We start from the raw sequence: 10,656 nt of genomic DNA on the forward strand, positions 1-10,656 counted from the left end.
AAAACAAATCATGACGTCCTTGCAGTTGATGTGAAGCTTCAACTACAAGGAGAAAGTTAGCCTGTGTTCAAAGTATTGCTTTGCTGCCCCTCTTTACTGCAGGTACAGTCATAAGCAGCCCAAAATGGAATAAAAACCATGAGTCAGTCAGTCTGTCATTCACAGCAAAACCTGGTAAACAAAAAAGGAAGTCACGCTGGGTTACCAGATTGTGGCCACACTGAAACAGCTCCAGGTTCAGATAGAAATTTATTACAGGAGTCAGTAGGAAAAGAAGGCAATGATCTGTCACAATTCTTAAATAGATTATACTTTTTCATTGCCTCCCAGATACAAGCTCTCAAACTCAATGTCCAGATTGTCATCGGGTATATTTTCAGGATCCATGAATTCATCGCCCAGCTTCTTCCACCAAGGCCAGCGTGTGAACTGCAGCATGGTGGTGTGGGACTGCTTCGCTCGCGCCGCCACGGGGACGGATCTGCTCGTGAAAACGTCCAGCTCCTTTTCTGTGGCTGCTTTTAACCCCGGAGCATCTGCAGGTTTAAAGTGAAAATATATTTTGAACTCCAAAGGAAAGTAAATCAAGCTAAACAGCTGTGTCAGCTACCTTGCAAACAGCAATGTAGATTTGAATCTTACTTTGTGCAAGCTGCAGTAGCAAGAGCTATGGAATGTGCAGAGTTATGTGTTTGAACTCGGCTCGCTTCAGAATGAAGCATTCTCTTACTCATCAGTAGATACAGAATGTGCAGGGTTATGTGTTTGAACTCGGCTCACTTCAGAAGGAAGCATTCTCTTACTCCTCAGTAGATACAGAATGTGCAGGGTTATGTGTTTGAACTCGGCTCACTTCAGAGGGAAGCATTCTCTTACTCCTCAGTAGATACAGAATGTGCAGGGTTATGTGTTTGAACTCGGCTCACTTCAGAATGAAGCATTCTCTTACTCCTCAGTAGATACAGAATGTGCAGGGTTATGTGTTTGAACTCGGCTCACTTCAGAAGGAAACATTCTCTTACTCATCAGTAGTTCAATGTCAGTGTTGATCTGAGCTCTGAGGGCTTCTCTGTGCTGCTCTGCTTTTCTGTGCAAGTGTCTCTTCATCAAGCGCTGTGCAAGCATCTCTTGACATTTCAAATGGAGTTCCTTACTGCTCTGCTCCGATAATAATGGAGCCTATAGCCATGAAATAAGAAAAAATTACAGAATATATTCACATTCCAGCACTAAATCAGTTCTGTCTATCAATACCTTAAATCACATAAAAAATAACCATTCAGAAAGAGGTACTACTATTTTTGTATTTAGTTTATTGAATATAAGCTCTGCAAAGTGCTTTAAATTTCAAGACTGCCTTACCTTCTTAACTACCCTTTTTTGCATGTTTTGAGTTCTGGAGCCTTCTTTAACATACAAAGCACAGAATGAAGTAAAGCCCACTTACTGGATGCAGTGCAATATGTTCTTCCACTTGTTTCTTTAACTCCAGCCGACGTGCATCGGTCAGTCCTTTAGGGCCTTTCCAGGGAGACAGGACTTTCCTCGCGTTCCTTTTTTTTTCCAGAAACCGAAGAGCCTGTCCAAAGTGGGAAAGCACATGACAATAGCTGAATTTTTGCTGTGACTAAAGTATTTACCTGCCCTAAATGCATAACCCAGAACTGTAAAAGTCAAGAAAATCTAGCAAAAAAAAATTAGAAATTGTATCTAACTCAACAAAAAATAATTAACAACATTATTATTATTATTATTATTATTATTATTATTATTATTATTATTATTATTAATAATCAAGTCAATAATAATAATAATAATAATAGGTACAATATCAATCTTTAGTCCAAACCCTACAGTACATCACTCCATTATTCTTTCACTATGAAGCCTGGAATGACTTACTGCTCTTTGTAAGGTGACAGCTGCCTTGAACTGTTTCAGAGCCTGTTTCTGCAGATGGAAACCCTTCCTCTCCTTGTGTCCCCTCCACTGTTTCTGAATCAGCACTACAGCCTTCCGTTCCTGTTCCCGCATGTGCCTGTCCACCAGACCTAGGACGAGAACAAGAGCTTGCTGATAAAATACCTACTCTAACAACATGCCTTTAAGCTTTCATTTCATTTGTAATACATCACAACTTGATAAAGCTTTCCAAAATTGATTTCATTAACTATTTACACACAGCCCTAACCAACATTTAGTATTTTAGAAAATGTTTTTAGGAGGTGTTAATAAACAGCACATGGTAAAACCCTTTGTGATCAAAGACAATGGAACTCTATATGCACATAATTATATGACAGCGAGACATGTCTTCAGCAATCATCAACAGGTTTAGCACACACCCACATTATCAATACAGATCATTTTAAAACTCTTACTTGCAGGTACTATCTCCAGCATGTCCAGTTGGCGTTGTCGGAATTCTCGAATAGCTCTCTGTCTCTGAAGCTGTAGCTGGCGTCTGAGCTCCTCTTCCCCTCTCTGCCTCTCCAGCAGCAGTAGTTGCCTCTCCTTTTTCTCTCTGAAACACAGCATTATTCCTACAGTCAAGTGCAGGTACATGTCTATATACAGTTTTCAGCTCAAACAGCAATTTAATTCCAGCTCATTCGCATGGGATACCAGTTCAAGCTCATTGCATCTACGGGTAGCCTATGGAATGTTATTCCATTCTTATCCTTGTTCGATCCTGCAGAGGAACAGGTTTAAAAATAACAACGAGTGACAATAAACTTTTTAGATTTCCAAATACTTTATAGTGCAGCATTTTTTTTTAACACACCAGCACCATCTTGTTGTTTGAAGCTGCAACTGCATACCAAAATCAGTGTGTCCTGTTACACAGAGTTAGGATGACATTTTTTTTTTTTTACCTGAAGCTCTTCTGAAGGGAAGACACAGCTTTCGGGAGTCTCTTGATCCTTTTCCTAGTTTGGAATGCTTTCCACGCTGCTTGGATCACACAGGCTGCATGATGTAACCTCTACAAAGTAATCAGCAAATCAACATTAAAAACAGCACTCGCTTCACACTGTCATAGCACACAAGCATTACTTCCTTCTACTACTGCTTACAAACCTGTATGAGACGACATAAACATCAACGAAGAGAAACCCCCACTCCCAGAGCACAGGCGCCTGATCAATCTGCCATGGGGACGTCCTTCAAAGTCAGATACCATTCACCCATTTCAATTGTGACACACGCGGTATCGTCAAATCCACGTTCAAAATATTACAAAGTTATTATACAATATTCATAAATATGCGTTAGCTGTATTTGAATGGTATGTGCATTGAAAGAATGATTTCAAAAACATGCAGGAGAGATGAATGAATGACCTGAGACTGGTTTTGCTGGTAGGTCCTGGAATACAGGAGGTCCAAAAGCTGCCCAAGTTCTCTATCGAACCCTTTCCCAGTCCACTGTTTACTCAGCAGCAGCCTCAAACCTTAAGACACAGACAAATTCATTCAATCATTTTCTGAATTACATTATTACACATATTAATAATTTAAACTCCAATTGAATAGCGCTTTCAGGCATTCCATGTTTTCCTTGAGCCTTTGTTTAATTATTCAAGGTACACGGTGGATGTGTTTAAACCAGGTACCCATTCCAGGTTTTGACATGAGTTTGATCAGCCCCAACTTACAGGTAACAAGCTCAGGTGTGTCTGATTAAACTCATAGTAAAACTAGGAATGGATCACACTGCTATACAATGGGGTCGTATTTCCATCCCTGGGTTACGCCAAGACATTTCCAGTTCTACTCACATTAAAAGCTGGCATGGCTACAAACTACGGTATCCTATACAATGAGAGTCATACATTAGTATGGGGGATCATCTTGTTAAGAAACAAACATGTACTGTATAACTCTACCTTGTTCTTCTAAACACATGTCTATTGACACATGCATCTTTAGATACAAAGTATGTACCATGACATATCAGATAATGAGTAATGTATATTCATTCAATTTGTTATTTGCATACCTTTGTATCGGTTGCAAATGCTCTTCACAATGGACTGGTGGCAATTTGCAATCAATATCATGGCTTTCGTGGCAGCGATCCCTATTACAGGATTGGTAGATGATGAGAGCTTGTAAACCAGCTCATCCAAAATTGCATGAACAGTTTTCTCATCTGTCTTCATCAACACCACACTGGAAGACAAACACAGACAAGCTGAAATGACTGCTAAATGTTTTTTCTTTTATGTTTGAGAATAAAAGAAACAGCAAACACTGTCCTATATGGTTATATTGTGCTATTCTGTCACAACGTGGTGTTTGTTTTAATAATGTTACTGATCCAGCAGCTCTTACCTGTTAACTCTGATGATGTTTTGCAACACAGACATCATGACGGCCTCTGTTTCAACATCATCGGTGAGCAGTAACTGCAGGAAGTGCCCTGACTGCATCACTAGCAAAGGGGAAAAAGAGGCCACCTTAAAATGAGCAGGACTCCTTCAGCACGGTTTGTCTTCTTTCTACTTGCTAAGCATCCCCCTATGGGGAGCTTATGTTTAGTTTGTGATTGTACTGTATTACGTGATACAGTATTAATCAGGGGGTCAATAATTCATCTTTAAGGAAAAAACAACAAAATCTAGAGTTTGAGGAGATGGTGGTTTGAAGATGTTAATATTGTAAAACAGACCCGCTCCTCTGTCAAGGCATTCGTACACTGTGCTCAAGATGGAACTGCTCTGCTATATGAAATGTATATGTATGAAACAAGGCTATGCAAAATCTTGGGAACTCCCCTCTGAGGTCTGGTGTAACTGAAACATTTTTACAGCTGAGAAACACAGATGTTTAACACCGCTGAATAACTGTACCGGGACTGTGTTAGCAGAATGACTGCGAGCTGCCTGCTGCTTACCTTGCTGAGTCAGCTGGACATGCCCACCAAAAAGCCAGCAAATGGAATCTGTCACTGTGCGAAAGCTACGGAAATAATCTGTTTTCTCTTCATCCTTCAATAGACATTTTAAAAAAATACATAAGTGATTATTTAAGCATACTAAGAGGTGTAAACATTTTAAAAATGACAGAGTTGTATTTAGTTCCACGATTGTTGGTACAAGTAATAATACTTTTACCCTTAATAAAATATTTTGTATTTATTTATTATTTGCTGTGTTTCCAGGGTTTAGAGAACATCTGCAAACACAAGGTTGGATATAAGACTCCCATTGCATAGCAGTTTGATACATTCCTGGTGTTACTGTGAGTTTAATAACACCTGAGCTTGTTGCCAATACACTGGGACTCCTCAAGCTCGTAGTAAAACCTTGGAATGGGTTAAACTGCTATGCAATAGGAGTCTTATCTCCATCTCTGAAACACTCTTTAAATAAAGCCTGCATTTTGTAAATAAGGACCCATAATGTCAAAGAAAGTGTGGCACAACACCTTGACGGCTCTTGTGAAGCGTGCCTGTAAACGTCTTGCCAGGATGAGCAGACTGTCTGCAGCCGAAGGGAGGACTTTACTGTGAAACTCCTCCGCCTCTTCTTCAGGATTCAGACCCACACAGCAGTTACTGAAAACAGACAAGAAAACCAACACACCTCACACAGTCCCTCTCAAACACAGGGAGAGGGGAGTCACAGCAGTGACAGGGCTGGATACAGACAGGAAAACCAACACACCTCACACAGTCCCTCTCAAACACAGGGGGAGGGGAGTCACAGCAGCGACAGGGATGAATACAGACAGGAAAACCAACACACCTCACACAGTCCCTCTCAAACACAGGGGGAGGGGAGTCACATCAGCGACAGGGATGAATACAGACAGGAAAACCAACACACCTCACACAGTCCCTCTCAAACACAGGGGGAGGGGAGTCACAGCAGCGACAGGGATGAATACAGACAAGAAAACCAACACACCTCACACAGTCCCTCTCAAACACAGGGAGAGGGGAGTCACATCAGCGACAGGGATGAATACAGACAGGAAAACCAACACACCTCACACAGTCCCTCTCAAACACAGGGAGAGGGGAGTCACATCAGCGACAGGGATGAATACAGACAGGAAAACCAACACACCTCACACAGTCCCTCTCAAACACAGAGGGAGGGGAGTCACAGCAGCGACAGTGATGAATACAGACAGGAAAACCAAGACACCTCACACAGTCCCTCTCAAACACAGGGAGAGAGGAGTCACAGCAGCGACAGTGATGAATACAGACAGGAAAACCAAGACACCTCACACAGTCCCTCTCAAACACAGGGAGAGGGGAGTCACATCAGCGACAGGGATGAATACAGACAGGAAAACCAAGACACCTCACACAGTCCCTCTCAAACACAGGGAGAGAGGAGTCACAGCAGCGACAGGGCTGAATACAGACAGGAAAACCAACACACCTCACACAGTCCCTCTCAAACACAGGGGGAGGGGAGTCACAGCAGCGACAGGGATGAATACAGACAGGAAAACCAACACACCTCACACAGTCCCTCTCAAACACAGGGGGAGGGGAGTCACAGCAGCGACAGGGATGAATACAGACAGGAAAACCAACACACCTCACACAGTCCCTCTCAAACACAGGGGGAGGGGAGTCACAACAGTGACAGGGCTGAATACAGACAGGAAAACCAACACACCTCACACAGTCCCTCTCAAACACAGGGGGAGGGGAGTCACAGCAGCGACAGGGATGAATACAGACAGGAAAACCAACACACCTCACACAGTCCCTCTCAAACACAGAGGGAGGGGAGTCACAGCAGCGACAGGGATGAATACAGACAGGAAAACCAACACACCTCACACAGTCCCTCTCAAACACAGGGGGAGGGGAGTCACAGCAGCAACAGGGATGAATACAGACAGGAAAACCAACACACCTCACACAGTCCCTCTCAAACACAGGGAGAGGGGAGTCACATCAGCGACAGGGCTGAATACAGACAGGAAAACCAACACACCTCACACAGTCCCTCTCAAACACAGGGGGAGGGGAGTCACAACAGTGACAGGGCTGAATACAGACAGGAAAACCAACACACCTCACACAGTCCCTCTCAAACACAGAGGGAGGGGAGTCACATCAGCGACAGGGATGAATACAGACAGGAAAACCAAGACACCTCACACAGTCCCTCTCAAACACAGGGAGAGAGGAGTCACAGCAGCGACAGGGATGAATACAGACAGGAAAACCAACACACCTCACACAGTCCTTCTCAAACACAGGGAGAGGGGAGTCACATCAGCGACAGGGCTGAATACAGACAGGAAAACCAACACACCTCACACAGTCCCTCTCAAACACAGGGAGAGAGGAGTCACAGCAGCGACAGTGATGAATACAGACAGGAAAACCAAGACACCTCACACAGTCCCTCTCAAACACAGGGAGAGAGGAGTCACAGCAGCGACAGTGATGAATACAGACAGGAAAACCAAGACACCTCACACAGTCCCTCTCAAACACAGGGAGAGGGGAGTCACATCAGCGACAGGGATGAATACAGACAGGAAAACCAAGACACCTCACACAGTCCCTCTCAAACACAGGGAGAGGGGAGTCACATCAGCGACAGGGCTGAATACAGACAGGAAAACCAAGACACCTCACACAGTCCCTCTCAAACACAGGGAGAGGGGAGTCACATCAGCGACAGGGATGAATACAGACAGGAAAACCAAGACACCTCACACAGTCCCTCTCAAACACAGGGAGAGAGGAGTCACAGCAGCGACAGGGCTGAATACAGACAGGAAAACCAACACACCTCACACAGTCCCTCTTAAACACAGGGGGAGGGGAGTCACAGCAGCGACAGGGATGAATACAGACAGGAAAACCAACACACCTCACACAGTCCCTCTCAAACACAGGGGGAGGGGAGTCACAACAGTGACAGGGCTGAATACAGACAGGAAAACCAACACACCTCACACAGTCCCTCTCAAACACAGGTGGAGGGGAGTCACAGCAGTGACAGGGCTGAATATAGACCCCATTCAGAGCATTAAAAAGGGCTCTGGGTGTATCAAGGCTATGGAAACCTACATCGCCAACAGTGCACTGAATACAGAGTTAAATGGCAGCAGCTTTATAATGGTTCCCCACAGTGAAAGCATAGCATAGTGTAATAAAGCAGTGAAAGCATAGCAAAGTGTAATAAAGCATAGTGTAATAAAGCACAGTGAAAGCATAAAGTGTAATAAAGCATGGTGTAATAAGTGAAAGCATAGAGGTATGGTAAAGAATATATATATATATATATAAAAAAGGCAAATCATGGTAAACGCTGATAAACGCACAGTAAACTCTGATAAACGCACAGTAAACTCTGATACACGCACAGTAAACTCTGATAAACGCACAGTAAACTCTGATACACGCACAGTAAACTCTGATACACGCACAGTAAACTCTGATACACGCACAGTAAACTCTGATAAACGCACAGTAAACTCTGATAAACGCACAGTAAACTCTGATACACGCACAGTAAACTCTGATACACGCACAGTAAACTCTGATACACGCACAGTAAACTCTGATAAACGCACAGTAAACTCTGATACACGCACAGTAAACTCTGATACACGCACAGTAAACTCTGATAAACGCACAGTAAACTCTGATAAACGCACAGTAAACTCTGATACACGCACAGTAAACTCTGATAAACGCACAGTAAACTCTGATACACGCACAGTAAACTCTGATACACGCACAGTAAACTCTGATACACGCACAGTAAACTCTGATACACGCACAGTAAACTCTGATACACGCACAGTAAACTCTGATAAACGCACAGTAAACTCTGATACACGCACAGTAAACTCTGATACACGCACAGTAAACTCTGATAAACGCACAGTAAACTCTGATACACGCACAGTAAACTCTGATAAACGCACAGTAAACTCTCATACACGCACAGTAAACTCTGATACACGCACAGTAAACTCTGATACACGCACAGTAAACTCTGATACACGCACAGTAAACTCTGATACACGCACAGTAAACTCTGATAAACGCACAGTAAACTCTTGATACATGCACAGTATAACCATGGGGAAGGCAACTGCAGAATGATCACGGTAAACTTGAATAAGGCCAGTATTAGGACCTGGCATTGTATAAATAACTGTTCAAATGCAAATGTTTTACCTAAGGATTTCAGCTAACTGGGCAGCAGTTGCCCAGCCCCCTTGGATTCTAGAATAATCTTGCTTCAGTACTAAAACGCAGTACTGGATGAGGTCATAATCGTAAACATCTTGCTTCAGTTTCTTCAGTTCTTTGTCTCTTGCAGACACCCCTTCTAGGATTTCTACAGGAAAAGAAGGAAACAGAGAAAGAAAACATTACGGTACACATGAAGCCGAGGGACACAACACCTCTGTAGCTTGGAACTTGGATTCAGGAGACTAGGCTTCACTGCATGGCAAACCAGGGAGACTTGGGGTTTGATGCAGCAAAGTTGCCTCAAACTATCTCCCGGTCTCCTGGAACCAGGTTTCAAGCCACTGCTCCTGAAAAAGTCACTTTGAAAAAGTCATTTTGTGAGAAGTTTATTCAAATATGTGGTGATTTAATTGATAATTTGGCTTTATGGTGGTTACATTCAATATATTGAGTTTGTTGTTGTTGTTGTTGTTGTTGTTGTTATTATTATTATTATTATTATTATTATTATTATCGTATATTTTCCAGGTCAATGCCCTGTGCATGAATGGGCAGATCTCTCATTTATTAAGTCATAAATTTTCCTTTTACCTTTTAACTGTAACAGCAATACAGGTACATACTGCTCTGAGCTGTCAGCGACTTCTGCCGCTAAAGACAATATTCTGGGATTGACGTCTGAAGATTCGTCCGGTCTCATGGTGTGTGTCTTCAATCAACACTGTAAGACATCGGGGAAACACAGTGAATTTACGCAGCCCAATTCAAACAGTGCATCTGTGTGCAAAATGCTTCTGTGAAGTATAGACAGAAAAGGGTCCATTTAAATACATCGTGAATCGTAAAGTATTCTTAAATAAATAAAACACAAAGCAACATTTTCAAAACTCTGGACACCAAAATAACAGTTGAATGAAGGCGTATTTTTCTACCGATTTCCGACTCAGTTTTGAATCTTGTCTATCTTCACTGCAAACTTCGACATTTTGAATTTAAGTCTGTTTTGCTAGATTAAAAATACCTTAGCTTTGCAACTTACCATTTATACAAAGTCACTTTCGTTGCATTTCATAGAACATGAAAACATAAACCGCCTTCACAGCCTGAGACGCTTTCTGGTTTCTACAACAAGAAGAAAACGTCACTGCGGCGTCACAAAAAAGAAGAAAGGAGGACTGGAGTTCATATCAGCAGATTCAACCGCGAAAGAGAAAGACACATTTGACATGTATTGTTAAAATGTGAAATCTGCAACGTTGTTTCGTTTCCTTGATGATTAATACGGCTTACGATTGTCAATCTAGCATTTTCTATCGTGACAAAAAAAAACACGAATCTGTTTTCCTAAAAAAACAGAGAAATGTAGGGAACAAAATTCAGATCTAGGAATATATAAAGAGGGATAGGACAGTCAATCCCGTGATGCAGTTCGGTACTCAATTACAGGCGCCATTTGTGGAG

The 10,656-nt window shown here is 42.5% G+C and overlaps 1 protein-coding gene across 2 annotated transcripts; it reads right to left on the reverse strand.

Moving 5' to 3' along the window:
• Positions 1-230: 230 nt before the first annotated feature.
• Positions 231-10,577, reverse strand: iqcb1 (IQ motif containing B1). 2 transcript variants are annotated; one of them, XM_034924525.2, is made up of 14 exons: positions 10,235-10,577; positions 9,787-9,989; positions 9,178-9,340; positions 5,433-5,562; positions 4,900-4,993; positions 4,338-4,437; positions 4,003-4,175; positions 3,345-3,454; positions 2,877-2,986; positions 2,382-2,524; positions 1,903-2,051; positions 1,448-1,579; positions 1,023-1,179; positions 231-536 (listed from the first exon to the last, which is right to left on the reverse strand). In XM_034924525.2, exons 2-14 carry the CDS (start codon positions 9,893-9,895, stop codon positions 307-309), a joined length of 1,800 nt encoding a protein of 599 aa, XP_034780416.1. In that variant the 5' UTR covers positions 9,896-9,989; positions 10,235-10,577; the 3' UTR covers positions 231-306. The 2 variants fall into 2 exon arrangements, with proteins under 2 accessions (XP_034780416.1, XP_033857388.1); XM_034001497.3 differs by having other exon boundaries at positions 9,787-9,916; positions 10,235-10,576.
• Positions 10,578-10,656: the final 79 nt, after the last annotated feature.

This window comes from Acipenser ruthenus, chromosome 10 (assembly GCF_902713425.1).
Source record: "Acipenser ruthenus chromosome 10, fAciRut3.2 maternal haplotype, whole genome shotgun sequence".
Lineage (NCBI taxonomy): Eukaryota > Metazoa > Chordata > Actinopteri > Acipenseriformes > Acipenseridae > Acipenser > Acipenser ruthenus.

Bases quoted from the DNA above. Each gene is read 5' to 3' on its own strand.
- iqcb1 (XM_034924525.2), bottom strand. From the start codon at position 9,895: ATGAGACCGGACGAATCTTCAGACGTCAATCCCAGAATATTGTCTTTA. The intron at 1,180-1,447 runs GTAAGTGGGCTT...TCATGGCTATAG, and splicing joins AACATATTGCACTGCATCCA to GCTCCATTATTATCGGAGCA. The intron at 537-1,022 runs GTAAGAGAATGT...TTAAACCTGCAG, and splicing joins TGACATTGAACTACTGATGA to ATGCTCCGGGGTTAAAAGCA.